The sequence below is a fragment of the Condylura cristata genome, unplaced genomic scaffold (assembly GCF_000260355.1).
Source record: "Condylura cristata isolate star-nosed mole 26May11 unplaced genomic scaffold, ConCri1.0 scaffold00028, whole genome shotgun sequence".
Classification (NCBI taxonomy): domain Eukaryota; kingdom Metazoa; phylum Chordata; class Mammalia; order Eulipotyphla; family Talpidae; genus Condylura; species Condylura cristata.
Window position 1 is genome coordinate 9,185,400 of NW_004567129.1, and position 16,211 is coordinate 9,201,610.

Genomic DNA, 16,211 nt, shown 5'->3' on the forward strand with positions numbered 1-16,211 from the left:
CTTTCTGGTGCCACCTTGAAAAGAGGACATATAAAGTGATCCCTCCATCAACTTGGAAGACATTTTAGTCTTGAGAAACAGCAGGTTTTTGTCTGGATCTTTTAAAAACACAGCCAAGAACAACCTGCATTGCTTCTGTCTCCAGCTCAAGAAAATCCAGATTTGTGATCTATTTTCAGCCAGATGACAGGAGCAAAGGCAAAAGCAGTCATTTTCTTTATAACAGCAATGTATTCTAAGCTAAGCTCCCAGACTTCTAACAAGGAGTGCTGAGCTGTGAGTAACCCTAATCCTGCTACACGCTGTGGTCTCTGGTGGAGATACCATGATCTGGTCAGGCCTGGATGGCAGATGCTGCACTGAGCTGGTGGGCACACCTGTCTGAGCCCCAGACTTCCTCTGCATGATGCATCCTGAGTTCTTGCCTTCAGCTTCCTGACCCCAAAGATCTCAACTCTCAGGAGATAACGTTCGCAATGTCTTGTAAGAAAAACAGCTAATAAGCAATTACTATCCACATTTAGCATTAATTTAAGTACCTTCAATGCCTTCAGTCACTTAATTTCTTTAATTAAGGAGTGATGGGCTACCACTTTCCCTTCATTTTCACAGGGAACTCTCCAAGAGTATGTCAGTGAGTTAGGTAAGCCCAGGGGACTCAAAAGCAGGAGTTCCTAACTTGGGGTTGGGGTCATCACAAAATTGGAGGATGATGGAGATATTTTTGCAGTAGTATCAATATCATCCCTGAGTCCTCAAAAGTGAGCAGGAAATTTTCAGGACACGGATGAGGCAAGGACATGATAGGTGAGATAGGTGAGATAACAGAATGAATGAAGCTAGGTCCACCAAAGCTGAAGTGATGGTCTTCTCTCTTTCAAGGTTTGCCTTCCTGGGTTCCCCATTGCTCTGAAGCAGCATAATAATATTTCCCTATGCTTGGATGTGCCAGCCTCTATCTCTCGTTTCTAGGCTTTCCCTGGGTCACACCCCATGCAGCTCTTACCTCCCAGATATGCCATTGTTTGTGTCTCCACCCCTACCAGTCTGGATACTCGTGGCCTTTAAAGACAGGTGCAAGTGAGTCTTTAAAGACCAACCTCTGTATCTGCTGAATGACTGATGTACTATTTCCACTTGCCTATAACAAGTGGGTCACAAATTTAGTAGCTTCACACAACACAAATTTACCCTCATATGGTTCTGTAAATTTACCCTTTGCAGGTTAAAGGCCAGCAATGGGTCTATTTCCTTGCCGTTTCCAGCTTCCAGAGGCTGCCTGCATCCATTGGCTTGTGGTCCTGCACCATGTCCTCTTTTCCCTTTGCTTAATTGTCATGTCACCTGCTGGGACTCTGCCCCTCCTGATTCCCTTTCATAAGGATGATGACAGCAGGACCACTCAGGACAATGTTAATCAAATCATACCCATAAAATCCCTTTGCCATAATCAAAGCCTACAGGGCTTCGGATGTGGACACCTTCAGTCTACCAGAGATGAATCACTGAACCAGGGCTCTGCCTCCTCTGTTTGATCTGCAGTCAACTCAGAGTAGGGCTTGGAAGCATAATGCTACTTGGATGTTTGAGCTGCAGAAAACACACGTGACCCTGGTGTGCTGAGAGAATGTGTGTGGAAACTGGGAATGTGTGTGGGGGTGGGTGCCTGGGTGTGGTTATGTTTAACTGAAAAGGCTAGGATTCCACTTGAGATTGAGGGGGACAAACAGTGGAGGAAAAATGAAGAATAAGCAGATAAAGCAAAGATAATTTCTGGAGTCTCAGTTTCCTCATCCGAAAACTAGAAGAAAGGACCAAGCGGAATGAATGGCTTTATAAGGTGACACAGTCAGGGTATTAATAAGGCCTGAGCCCAGAGATCTGTCTCTCTCTCTTTTTTCCCCTTTATTGAGTTATAATTTGCATCACATCCAATTCACTTTCTTGGTTTATTTAGGTTAAGTTTTTAACTGAAATACAACACACACACAGAAAATGCCCAAGTCAAGGTGCACTGTCAGTGAGTTTTCGATCAGCTTCAAAGAAAGGAAACCAACACTCACTGGTCTGTCAGAAGCCCCCTTTCCCTCACAACCTCCCCTGTTGATGTTTGAGTAGTTTTTGAACTTGATATAAATGGGATCATACAGTCTCTGTTCTCTGTGGGTCTGGCTTCTTTAACCCACCGTTATGCTTGTGAGATGTGTACGTGCTGTGTGATGATAGTTTTCTCGCTTACACAGTTCCTCATGGTGAGTGTACAAGGCAATGTTGGTTTATTCACCACCATTAACTTGAGAACTTTTTTATCCCTTAAATCCATCCCCATCTCTCTGCAACCACTCACTTAACCCCTACCCTCGCCAACCCCCCAGCCCTTAGGCAGCCACCCATGTACTCTCTCAACAGCCTTTCTGGGGACCCTGCTCTTCCTGACTCCTTCCAGGTCTTTGTTCTGCTCAGTGTTCTGCTCTACTGGCATCAGCCTGGCCCACCCACACATTCCCTTCCCTACCCTTTTGCCTTCAGACCTTTCAGAACATTTACTAAAAGGTCACCAGTGACCCGCAGGCTAAATTCAAAGGCTCTTCCTCTATGCTTTTCCTGACTCTCAGCAGAAGTGGCATGGATGACCATTATCAGGTCATGGAGGTCTTACTACCCTTCTGTGAATGCCTTGGCTTTTGCCTGCTGTATGAAGGGTGGCAGACGCAAAGGTTATGGCCTTAGCCCACTTCCCATCAAGTGGAGAGTGAATGTCCTTGGCATGAGCGTGAGAGCCAGCCTCACCTTGGACTAGCTAGGTGACCTCAGGAATGTGCTTATCTCTCATCCCTCAGCCCATTTCCTTATTTGCATCACAGGATTAGTAACAGTACCTGCCTTTTGGATCTCTCGCAGGGATTAAACTTGTTAATTAATGGAAAGTGCTTGGAAAAGTACTTGGCACGGATACTGAACACGCCATGCTGAATGTTTGCTAGTGTAATTACTTTACTTGTTCTTTTGTTCAACATGTTTACTTGTGGCGTTTTTTTTTTTTTCCAAAATGCATCCTATTTCCCTGGTGCTCCAATTTCCATTCCATTCAATTATAAGCCAAGATGTTGGTCAAGTCTCACTTTCTTAAAGTCTTAACTTTTCTCACTTATACGATGGGAATAACAGTAGCTGGGTCCTGGAGTTACTGGGCCATTTAATGAGTTAACACAGGTGAAACACTGAGATCAATGTTTGCTTCATATCGAATCCCCACACAGTAGAGGTCATTTCATGATTCTAGCAACCACTTCTCTCCTCCCTTGATTCAGACCCCGTGATGATGGGTTTGAATTGCCATGGGCACCTCCACCTACTTGTTCTACCACCACGTGCAACCAAACACACATCCAGGCACCTCAGTTCTGCCCAGCTGCTGCTACTGCCTAACTGAAGGGGTAGTGCTGACACCCCAGTACTGACATCCCGGTGCTGATGACCCAGGCTAAAAGGCCATTGGTCTTCTCTGACTCTTGCTTCCCTTGAGTCCTTTATCTTTTATTTCTGTCCTTTCCTATAGCATCACATTTGCTCATTCTCTTCCATTCCACTATCCACAGTTATACCTAGGGTTTATCTACTCCTGCCACAGAATCTGCAGGGGCCTCCTGGCCAGACCAGCTGGCCCTGACCCACCTTGAAAACCACATGACACAACACATGTTGCCTGCTTTGAGGTGATGCTTTTAAAAGTCTCTTCCCTCCCTGCAACCATGCCTCAGAAGCCCTAAGTCTTTGACAGTCCATTCCAACCAGCTACCAACTGCCATAAAGAAGTTGGACTTCCCATGGTTTCTCCTTGAATCTTTGTCTTTGAGCATCTGTTTCAGATGCTTGACTTCATCCTCTCTTAAATTCCCAGGCCAGTGTTAAGAGTCAGTAGTTTCTTCAAAACTGACACACCCCACTGAGTCTGTGTCTGGGGTCAGTCTTCCCTCTCAGTCGCTGGTATTCAACATTAAACTTCCTTTATCAAGTCACTCTCTTGCTCTGGGACACATAAGCCTCCCTGTCAACTCAGCATCACATTAATTTTCCTTCCCTCATTCTTCTTGTCAAACCTATCTCTGTCTAGGATTTGTAATGACATAGAATGGAAAACACATATCATTGAACCACAACCATCCACAGGAGGGTAAAATATAGAGGAAAATGCACCATGAGGGACTCCAGGCACTCAAATCAAGTATGTGACTGATCTGGAGAGAGAACCTCAGTGCTGAGAGAGACAAGGAAAGGAGAACATAATGAAGATAACATACTAAAAAAGTAAGCCGGGGCCCTCCCTGGTGGCACAACAGGTTAAAGCATAGCACTACAAAGCTAGCCACAGCCACTTAAGCAGGAGTTCGATTTTCCACCAAGGAACTGACCCACATGGCACAGCAGACCTCTCCTGACCCATCCACTGCTCCCCTCAGCAATGTACTTTAGTCAGTCGGCCTATTCTGCTCCCCACTCTGTCTCTGGGGAATCCTCTCACCACCCCTGCCTCTGGCCTGGGCCCCAGTTCTGTGTGCATAAATAAATACTTTTTTAAAAGTAATCTTATGAGATTATTGTCATCAAACAGAAGGGTGACATCTTTTCATAGACCAGCTTCCCCAGAATTTCTGCCATGATGGGAATCTCTGCCCAGCCCAATATTGGAGCCACTAGCTCAGGTGGCTGCTTACCACATGGCTGTGTCTAGTATACAGGTCTTTCTTCTTTAGTATAACTAACGAACTGGGCTTTTAGTTAGGTATAATATTAATTTAAATTTAAATTTAAATAGTGTCTAGTGGCACCATATTGGAGAACGTAGTCAGACATTTAGGTAAGTAGTGGTGTAAAATATTGCAGGTGATACCTTTAAAAGATTTTAGAATTGCCAACATCTCCATGTAACCCTTCACCGGTCTTCTAGAGCTGCTTAAACAAAATCCACAGACTAGGGGGCTCCAACCAGGGGGCAGAAATTAATTTCATCACAGTACTGGAGGATGTGCAGAGGTCCCAGGCATGGTTAGTTTACTTCTGGAACCTCTCTCCTGGGCCCTTTTCCCAGTGTTCCCCAGGGTCTTAGCTGTGCACACACAGCCCAGGTGCCTCTCTGTGTGTCCTGATTTCTTTTTATAAAATGCTGGTCAAATTGGATTACATCCTGCCCAAAGGCCTCATCTTAATTTAATGACCTTTTTAAAGGCCCCATCACTGAATACAATCATATTCTGAGACATTGGGGGTTGGGGCTTCAACATATGAAACTGAAGGGGCACCATTCAGCCCATAACAGAGCCCTGTGAGTAATACCCAAAGGCAGGTGAGAAAAGGTAATTTTAAACAGACGTCTTAGCTGCACAGCCTAGGAATGTTGTGCCTCTAGGAAGTGGAAGATCGAACGGTGCCCTGTTTTTTAGGAGGCACTTTTTTTTTTTAAATTTCTGCAACTTCTATTAAAGTTTTCAATTATTTAAATGTAAAAAGATTTTTTAATTTTATAATTGTTTATTTTTACATATTTTTGTGCATTTTTCCACCTCAGTTGTAATCCCCCTGGGTTTCCCATCACCAAATCAGCCATGTGTAGGAGGCACTTTTGAAAAAAAATAATGCAATAGTTCATTTTTACATCATTTTGTGCCTTTTTCCATCTCAGTTGTAATCCCCGTGGGCTTCCCATCACCAAGTCATCCATGTGCCATTACCATAGTCCAGTGCCCCCCCCCCATTTTTTATCCTATTCCCCACTCTACCCTTGTAAAATGTCTCTAGTATGTTATTTATTATTATTATTCCTTCAACACTCCCCATCCCCGGTCCTTTATGATCTTGCTATAAGTGAAACCATCTAGTATTTTCTTTTTCTTTCTGGCTTATTTCACCAAGCATGATCCCTTCCAGCTCCATCCATGTTGCTGCAAAAGGCACAAGTTTATCTTTTTTGATTGCTGAGTAATATTACATTGTGTATATGTACCACATCTTTTTATTCCAGTCATCTACTTTTGGTCATTTTGGTTGATTCCATGACTTTATCTTTAGGAGACACTTTTTAAATAGCAACTCCTTATCTATAATGTCCACTCAAACCTCCCTGCCTGTCAGTTGAAACCTCCAATATTTGACTACACTGACCAAACCAGTTTATTTCCCCTTCTCCTAGCCAGCAACCTCTGCTTTGTTTAGCTCAGACCTCTTTATCCCACTCACCCTAAACTCCCTCCTGCTTCTGTATTTTTGTTCAGTCCATTCCCTCCTGCTAATTTACCATCTTGCTTTTTAGCCCCAACATCATCCAAAGACTATACCCTCCCAGTTGCATCAAGCTCACCTCATTCCTCAATCCACCTCTGAATAGTCATTCTTATTTAACATCTTTCTCTCACTTTTAAATTCACTGACACTTGAAACCAGGGCTCTGTGGTTGAACACTAAGTCACTGTCTAGTTATTTCACAGGTTTCTGTGTTGTCTCAGAAACCAACGCATACACCAAGGGTTAGGGACCATGTGATCTATCCCTTCTCGGGACTTTACATCCCAAATGCGTACTAGCACAGAGTAGACCTCTGTAATATCACTGATGCTTGGCAGACAAATGTAAATCTTTTTCATGCCTTTTCTATCAATGCCTCTGCACTGTTTGGAGACATTAACTTATTTCCCCCACCATAATGTACACAGCTGCACATTTAATATCTAGAGGCAAAGCTGAAGCCACAGCATATCCACTCTGCTTTGTGTATTAAATTCACAATAAAGTCAAAGACAGATGGCTGAAAAGAAACCCTAATCGTCTTTGATATTATTAAATCTTCTAGTCTGAGGGCTCAGAGAGCCCAAGAAATTTTCTTTTAATCCCTGTGGGCTTTATATTCCACAGATGAAGTTACAGTGCTGGTCTGAAAAGCAATTTTGTAAAATCACTTACTAAAGGGAGGGGGGGATCATTATAGGCCTCCTTCAGAGGTTTGCAAGTAATAAGTATGCGCTACTCTCTTCCAGCCCAGAAGAGCTGCGTGGGCTTGATAAATAGCCACGTTTGGCCCAACTGCGGCTCTAAACAGATGTCTGTAAATATTGCAGAAAGGAACCCTCACAACACTGGTGGGTGTTACTCACAAGTGGCTATGGATGCTTGTGTTGGCAAACAGGCAGCAGCTGTCTCCCTCTGTAGCTGAACTAGCCTGCTATGGGGACTTAAAGTTCCTTTGTGTTCCCAGTGACACTCTTAACCCATATGGCTTATTTTAGAGCAGTGGTTCTCAACTTGGGTGCTTTCTCCCTGCACCCTGTGCCACTCAGGAGACCTATGACAATGTCTGGAAATACAGAGGCCAGAGATGCCGCTAAACATCCTACCATGCCCAAACAACCCTCCTTGTCAACCAAGAATCACCCAGCCAAAACATGAATCATGCCAAAGTCATCTTAAAGTAGTATCTTGTTTTAGTATAGCTTGTCCATTCATTCATGCATCCGTTCATTCATCAGCTACTTATAGTTGAGCATGGAGAGCATCCAAGGAACGAGTCCTGCTTTTGTATGTTTGGTCAGTTTGCTCATGTAATCCATCTTTACTGAACATCTATTGGAGTCTTGAACAGCATTATCAAGGTCCTACCCTATCTAGGGTTTATATTCTAGTGGAAGGGAAACAGGGCCTAGACAAATTGACAGTAAGTGGACAAAATCATTTCAGCCAGTGAGAAATACAATGGAGTGTATCAAACAGGGCAGTGGGGGGGGAGGGGGGAGAAGGAGGTGGGGCCAGCAGTGGTAGTGGGGGAGGTGCATTCAGGAGGGGGGGTTCGGCAAGAAGCTTCTCTTGCATAGGTCATATTGAAGCCAAGACATGAAAAGGAAGCAATTCTGTGAAAATCTGGAGTAGAAATGTTCAAAATGTAGGAAGCAAGAGGTTCAGAAGCCCAAGATGTTTCCAGAAAGGTTTGGGTGGATTCATAGCACATGCCGTCAAAGTTTGGCTGAACAAGGTGAGGCAGATGGAGTGAGATTGAAGAGATGGGCGGGGCTGTCCAGGCTGGGAAAGGAAGTTACACTGTTTGGGTGCAATAGGAAGACTTGGGAGGACTTTAAGCAGGGTGGACCTGGTCTGGGAGATGGTAAGTCTACAGGGACAGAACCAAAAGGGCAGGATGGAAGTGCAGCACCTGGTCAGAGAGAGCCCAGCTCAGGCTGCAGGTAGTGGTGACTTTGGGAAGCGTTGGGAAGCGCCTGGCCTGCAGGCCTATGATCTATTCCTCAGTCAACCACAGCTGCCCTTGCTTTTTCTATCTCTGGTCAGCGTGCATTCTGAAAACCTCTGTGTCTTCAGTTGACTCATCCTAAAGCCAATTCTGGCTTAATATTGTGTGCACAGAGCTCCATTTTCCCCAAACTGGCTCACGTATCAGGCGTGGCTGTTCAGAACTTTCCATTTAGAGCTGAATTCAGCTTAGTGCCCCTTCCACACCTCAGCTGATTGGAGGTCTTCCTTGACTACAGACTGATGCCACTGGAGCCTGGAGTCCAACTTAGCAGTTTCTGCTTCTTCCCTGATGGTGGGGAATGCTTTGCACACCTCTAGAACCTGACCCTTGCACTATCTTCCATGGAACATAGAGTATGATCCAGAATTCTATCTGGCCCCTTGGTGACCTGTTCAGCCTCTCGTTTCACAATCTTCCTTCTTCCCTTTGTAGACATCCAGGGGTACTGGCCTTATATTTATCTTTTGAATTTACCAAAGCCTTTGTTCATGTCCCTTTGTTTTAGAGAGTTGCTGTGCTTGGAATGCTTTCCTTCTAGGTTTTTACCTGCTCATGTCACAGCTCAAATGACAGTCTTTCTGAATCACTCTAGAGCATGTATTCTCAAGTGGGACTGATACTACTCCCAAATACTTACTACTCCCAAAGAATACTGATTCTTGAGTGGTTAAAAAAAAAAAGCATACTCTTTTAATATATTAAGCACAGATACACTTACGAGAGGGAGGGAAGCAGATAGACATAAAGAGATGGTGAGGTCGACACAGATACATATAGTATGTCAATGTTATCAAAATTTCATTGGAGAAGAAATTAGAAAGAAAAAATATCTAAAAAGGCCCTCCCTGGTGTTGAAACAGGTTAAAGCACAGCACTACGAAGCTAGCCACCGAAGCTTCACACAAGTTCTATCCCAGGATAGGCAGGTGACCCACATGGCACAGCAGACCTCTCTTGTTTCGCCTGCTGCTCCCCTCAGCAATGTACTTCATCCACCTGCCTGTTCTGCTCCCCACTCTGTCTCTGGTGAATCCTCTCACCACCCCTGCACCTATGGCCTATACCCCAGTTCTGTATGCACAAATAAATAAATCTTTAAAAAAATAAAAAAATAATAAAAAAAATCTAAATGATGTCCTAAGTAGGCAATAATGGAAAAGAAGTAGAATTGTTATGTGAAAACTGTTTTCTCCCTCCACTACTTGTGAACACAAATTCATTTAAATCTTTCCAAGAACTTATTACAATTGATAAATATCCTGCTTATTTTTGTTCACTTCAGTATTTTCTGCTGCTTTATACCCCCTGGCTCCATGAACCCAAGGATCTTGGCCATCTGTTCACCACTGTACCCCAGCTGCTGGACAGTTAGGGCACACAGTAGTCATGATACACAATTACCACTAAGACGAAGGCATGTTTTCAAATACTAAAACCAAGACCCACAGGGCAACTAGATCCCACCTGGATTTCATCCACTGCTTAAACAACATCAAAGTTGTTGGGTCCTTTTTGGGTACTGAGTTGAAGTTATCTTTTCTGGCCCCATGGACCTATTACTCTCTCAGCACTGGTCTTGACTATCTCCAGTTTTCTGTCCTCCCTGACCACTGAGAACCTGCTAACTGGGAAGTCTAGTCCTTCTCTATTCCACTGAGATAATACAAAGGCCATATTAATATTGGATTCATTAAATTTAAAAAATTCAAGAAAAGTATAATGGAAGACATTTTAGAAATTAGCCAGCAAAAGAAATGCGTAAATATCTGGTTTTCTATAATTAGCATGCTTTTACCATAAGGAACAAGGATTTCTTGTGGTTGGATTTTTAAAAACCACTGAAGAGACTATAAGACTTGTGTATACACACACCTGCATGGAGCCAGAATAGGGCCTATTTGATTATACACTGACCCTTTATAGCTTTGGGGAATTTCTGTGTTTAGGGAAACCATATGATTTGGGCCAACATAGTCCATTAGATATATAGTAACACCTTTCATTCATGAAAGGAAGATGCCCATATCCCAAGAACTCATGAGTTTGTAAGATTTTTTTTTGTATTGATGACTTCCCAATGCACAATAAGGTACTTGTACTGTAAATCACTCACCTACACAGAAATTTAAAATGCAAACAAATAGATAAATACATTATCACATATTTGAAAATACTTCTCAGGGATTCCAAGGCTCCCTGAAGTCAAGATGGCGAAAAACCTGAAAGATTTCTTAGAAACACACCCTTTGAAACTTCCTCACAAGAAGACGCCATCAATGTCTTTCCAACTCACCCAGACCTCCTGTCATGAGGGATTTTCTAGATACCCTCCCTCCAAACTCATATTCACTGAACCAGCACCATCAGTTCCCACTTTCAGTATCTTGATTGATCCCATCAGACAATCAACATTTTCATGATCAAGGAATACTTTCAAACACTCGAACTTGTGGAAGACTATTTAAAGAGAATATTCAGTTTAACCCTAAACAACAATTTATCAATACCAACATGTGTAGTGACAGATGATGTCTTGCAGGATCTCCAGACACCAGGCTCAGCACTCACTTTATGCCAGCACTGGACCATTGTCTGCCCCTGATTTTACCTCTTTAGACACCTTCAAGGCCATGGTAGAAATGATGCCACAACAGTGTCTGTGGTCTCTTAAAACAAAGGTAAATTTTACCCATCCACTAAATCTGGTGGCCTACTTAGGAAGGATGGTTTGGTGAGGCATGTGGTTTGAGACCCACTCGGGAGCACTGTTTATGTATGTAAAGCACGACCCTATCATGCAGGGACTCTTAGAGTCTTCATTTAAAACCAACAAACTTGGAGAAAAAAAAAATCATTTAGGAAAAGTTCTATCTGGCTGCCCAGACCTGTCTGGACTAAACAGAAAAGACTTATGTGCAGAGGAGAAAACATTATTCCTACCTCCTCCAGGGCCCAGAGGGAGTCCACCACGGGTCTGATCTTCTTCTGGTTGTAGAGTCCTAGGAGTCTGTCCACCACTCCTCGGATAAGGCCTGCACGGCCCTGTTTGAAGAGCAGGTTTAAAAGGGAAAACCCCGCAATGACTTTGTTCTCTTCATACAGCTTGATGGGGTTCACTTTCTCCACCTGCCACCACTGAAGGAGAGAAGGAGCAGGGTTACAAGGGCTCAGTGGCAGACTAAGTTCTCAGCATCATAGGGAGGGAATGGACTGGCGGCCATTAGGCAGATGGGAACATGGGTGATTTCTTTTATTTTTTCTTTTATTGCGGTAACACTGGCCTACAACACTGTATAGGATTTAGGGGAAATGGGTTCACCTAAATCTCCTCAGGTGTAGGCTAACAAATGATAATCCCATCATCCAGGTACTCACAGACCTTTACTAGAGATCACTGTACACCTCCCTCCTTTCTCCCCACCCAACCTCTATACCCCCCTCCCACTCTGGTAGCCTCTGCAGTCAAATATTTCTTGGGTTTATTTTGGTTTAACTTTTTGTAGAGAAGCATCATTAAAGCAAAATGACATCCTGTCTCTTTGCACACCATACATCTGACAAGGGTCTAGTATCCAAGCTCTACAAAAGAACTTATACAACAAATTGAAAACAACCAAATTAAAAAGTGGGCAGAAGAGACAAATAGGCTCTTTTCTAAAGAAGATATACAAATGACCAACAAGCACATGAAAAAGAAAAATGTTCAGCATCACTTATTATCAAGGAAATGCAAGTCAAAAACATAATGTGATAGCACCTCACAGCTGTGAAAATAGCTCATATCAAAAAGATAAAACAAAACCAGAAACAACAAATGTTGGTAAGAGTATGGAGAAAACGGAACTCTCAAACACTGCTGGTGGGATTTTAGACTGAGTTAGCCCGGAAAAGAGTAAGGAGGAGACTCAAGATATTACAAGTAGATTTACCATGCAATCCAGCAATTTCACACCAAGTTATCTACACAAATAATACAAAAACACTAATTCAAAGGCATTTTATGCACTCCTCTGTAAATTGCAGCACTGTTTACAATATTCAAGCTTGGAAACAATTTAAATGCATATTTACATAGCAGTGGATTAAGATGATGTGGCATAGACACATGATGGAGTACTACACAGCTGTAAAAAAAGATGAAGTCACCATTTGTGACAACATAGATGGAAACTGGAAAGGGTGATGATAAATGGACTAAGTCAGAAGAAAGACAAATTCTAGATTATTTTACTCATGTGGAATATAGAGGATGCAAACAAAAACCACAGAGGAACTGGTGGTATATTTTTTAAGCACTATTTTGACTAGGCAATGCTGCCAATGCCTAGGAAAGGACAGACAGTGATACTAAGGAGGAGCTCAAGATCCAGGTAGGGGGGCTCTAGGCAGAAACCCCTTGTAGGCCACATGCAATTAGAACGTGAAGGCACATGGTTTGGATCATCCACCCTGGGGTCCAATCTGGGCTCTTCGACTTGCTTATTATTTTCTGTGCTTCATTTTCTCAGCTTCCCATAAGGGCAGGATATTACCGTTGAGGTTGGCTGCAAGACATTAGTGTCGAGCACTGGGTTTCACGCAAGGTGATGAGGGGAGTACAACAGTTTACCCTGGTGGTGGGGAATGGTGGGTGGGGAGTGATGACTCTGCCTGCAGGGGCAGTCTCCTAGGGGGATAGCAAGGTTAGCCCTGAAGAGGTGAGAAGGAACTCATCAGCTAAAACAGCACGGGGGAAAGTATATAGAAGGAATAGCAGTATTGAGACCAAATACAGTTCTTATCCAAGGGGCAGTTTTTATCCTCTAGTGGATTTTTGGTAATGTCAGGGGACATTTTGTGCTTTCATGACTGGAGGGAAGGAGGTGTGAGCTGGCATCTGGTGGGTAGAAACCAGGGGTGCAGCTCAACATCCTGTAATACACAGTACGGTCCATCGTAACAAAGATAGCCACCTCAAAATGCCAGGAGCGCTGAAGTGAAGAACTCTGGATGGAAGTATGAGGCAGAGCACACACCACTGGGAAACACGACTGCCTTTACCAGTCCCTCATCTCCCCACATAGGACATGAAAACAAGGAGATAACCCACTAATTAACGACAGGAACAATCAAACATTAACACGAGGGTTACTGCTGTATTACAATATGATTATGTTTTCTTGGGTGCTGGTTAGAAGTTAGAAAATTAGCCTCTAGATATTTTTAAGAGGTGAAATACCAGTTTACTATTTAAGGCAAAGAGGAATGCAATGACACTTGTGAACATTTTGTAATATTTATGCTTTGGGTATATTTATATGTCCTCACTCTTTCCAGGATAAATGTGAACAAGACAGGTAAAAATCAGGGACAAGGTTCATACACAAAATTCTTTGCTAAGAACATTCCCTGAAGACACAAGCAAGCTAAGTGGTCATGGGCTGCTTGCAGCAAAATTAAAGGTAGAGAAATGCTTATTAAGTCGAGTTCCCAGTGTGTCTACAATGTCCCAGTATGTGTTTATGAAATAAATGCCCACTGGATCTACAGTTTAGTAAATTCTAGAGCCAAATGCCTGGTTTTCAAATCCAGTTCTGCTGCTTACTAGCTGTGCAACTTTAGGCAAATCACTTCACTTCTCTGTGTTTCATTTGCCTCCTATGTCTTATGAGGCTGTCACAAAGAGTAAATGTGTCCATACATGCAAAGTATGTCTGCCCTGCAGAAGCTGCTCTATAAATATACACTGTTGTCATTACCATCTTAAGTAGGAAGGGGCATATTTGCTTTAATGAGTGAAAGCCCCAAATTTGGACTCCGAATGCTCTCTAAAAGCTAACTTCACCTGTTATTAGCATCATTGTTATGGTGTGAAAGCAAATGGCATGTCTAACAGGCAGGTCAGCACAGGCTCGGCAGAATTTTTAAAGTAGAACATAATTAACTGAACGAGAAACTCTTGTATGATTCCAAAAATGCTTAATTTGTAAGCATTCTTTAATGTAAAGAAGAAAATCTCTCTCTAGAACTTTCCAGGACAAAGTCATCATTCCATATCTTAGTAAGCTCTACCATTAATCTGCTTCAAACTGATCCACTAATATTGAACTGAAAGGAAACCATCTTCATTCTTGACCTTCAGCTGAAAAGTAGCCTGGTAATTGGCACCCCTGTTTCAGGCAGAATGTCAATCTATCCTGGCTGTTTTTCTGAGTGTCCTCATTAAACCTGGGCACAGTGCAATTATTTCATTAACACTGTGTGCTGTGATTGTGCATTTGGGGAAGAAAGGGAAAACACTTCTTACAACTGTATGTAATTTGGGACCAACGTGGTTACCCACAGCAGGCTGGCAGCATCACACTCATTAAAGCCACAGCAATACAACAGCTGTGAGTGGCACAAAGCCTGTCTTCAAGGTACACGCTCCAGGCTGCCCCCTTCATTCCATTCCATTCTTGCTCCTGCTTTGTTCTATAGTTATGATGATCCTTGACCTGAACTTTAAAATTCAAATGTGAGAGAAAAGTCCTTTCATTCTGATCTCATATAGGACAAGGATAATTAATCAATTTGAGAATCAGGAATGTTTGGGAGTGACGTCTTTGGCAGTCAGAGTTGGCATTTAGGGAGCAAGTGAATATCTTCTAGTTCCACACTTAGCATGAATTCTAAACCCTTTACCAAGCTTTCCTCAATACCCTATTCAAAATACCTCCACCCCCTCCTGGGCTCGCTTAGAACCTCATTTTTATCCCTTTCTGAGGTTATATGGCCATTGACAATTATGTCATTGTTATGTTTCAGATATTTCACTTTGTCTCCCTCATTAGAATGTAAGAGTCACAAGCGTCAGAAATGCTTCCTACTCATTCACTGAGATAGCCCATGCCTGGCACAGTGCCAGCAGTAGTAGATAATCAGAAAATGCCAGCAGGACTGACTGGCGGCATAGATGGCTGGGAGGAAGGAAGACAAAAGCAAGCTCTAATAAGAAGCAGCAACACTCTGTTGTGTACGTGGGGGTGGGGGTGAATAGAAGGCTAAAATCAAACTTCAAGCCCAAATTACCTTAATTCTAGCAAGTGTAGATCTAGGTGGCAAGGCAGACCTGAATGCTTTTGTAGTGGGATGAATGCCAAGGGCAGTAACTTCTCAACTGCAGACAGAGCAACCCCCGCTTATCTAAGCTAAAGATTCACAAATTTGATTGGGTATATAAATCACCCTAGTAACCTACTAAAATTGTGGCATCCCATTTGTATCTCCAAATCAGTAAGATAAAAATACAGAGAAATCTCAAGTGCCTCCCAGAGACCTGGTCAGAAAATGGCCAAACTGCAAAATTGATCTCTCCATAGAGCAAATAAGATACACTAATCCTAAATTTATTTTTGACCAGTGATTAAAAACACCAATTCTTAAGCAATCTCTGTTGAAATCAAAAGAAGGCATTCTGGAGTTTCACTGGCACTCCCCACGCCCTTCCTGGGCTCACTCAGAACCTCTCTGCTTCAGTGAAACAAAAGCAGTCCAAGTCACAGTCCTGCCCATAGGTAGTGAGCAGGATGGAGATGCAGGCTGTTGAAAATGATTGGTGCCAGGGAAGGACACATTCCAGTTGTCAGGTTTATAGCCTTTGGGGATGGAGCACACACATGGAGGTCAGCATGCCACTGCGGTACACTGGATGTGCGCAGATACTTACGGATTTTGCAAAGCTAAAGAAGCTCTTGGTCTCTCCAGTCACCATGTTGGATGAACCTGCAAATGGAGAGTCCCAAATCAAGCGATAGCTAATGAAAATATCTCCTGCTAGTGTGGAAGACACTCAGATTATTAAAAATGAATCTACCATATGACCCATCAATTCCACTCCTAGGAATCTACCCAAAGGACATGAGAACATTAATTCAAAAGGAAATCTACACTCCTATGT

General features: G+C 43.0%; 1 protein-coding gene across 1 annotated transcript in view; it reads right to left on the reverse strand.

The window, feature by feature from the left end:
- VAT1L (vesicle amine transport 1-like) overlaps window positions 1–16,211 on the reverse strand; it is a 125,214-nt gene that overhangs the window by 47,801 nt on the left and 61,202 nt on the right. Inside the window, exons 6-7 of the mRNA XM_004690359.2 lie at window positions 15,981–16,036; window positions 11,234–11,428 (exon numbers count right to left, since the gene is read on the reverse strand). Coding sequence (XP_004690416.1) covers window positions 11,234–11,428; window positions 15,981–16,036 — 251 coding nt within the window. The remainder of the gene's footprint in view (window positions 1–11,233; window positions 11,429–15,980; window positions 16,037–16,211) is intronic.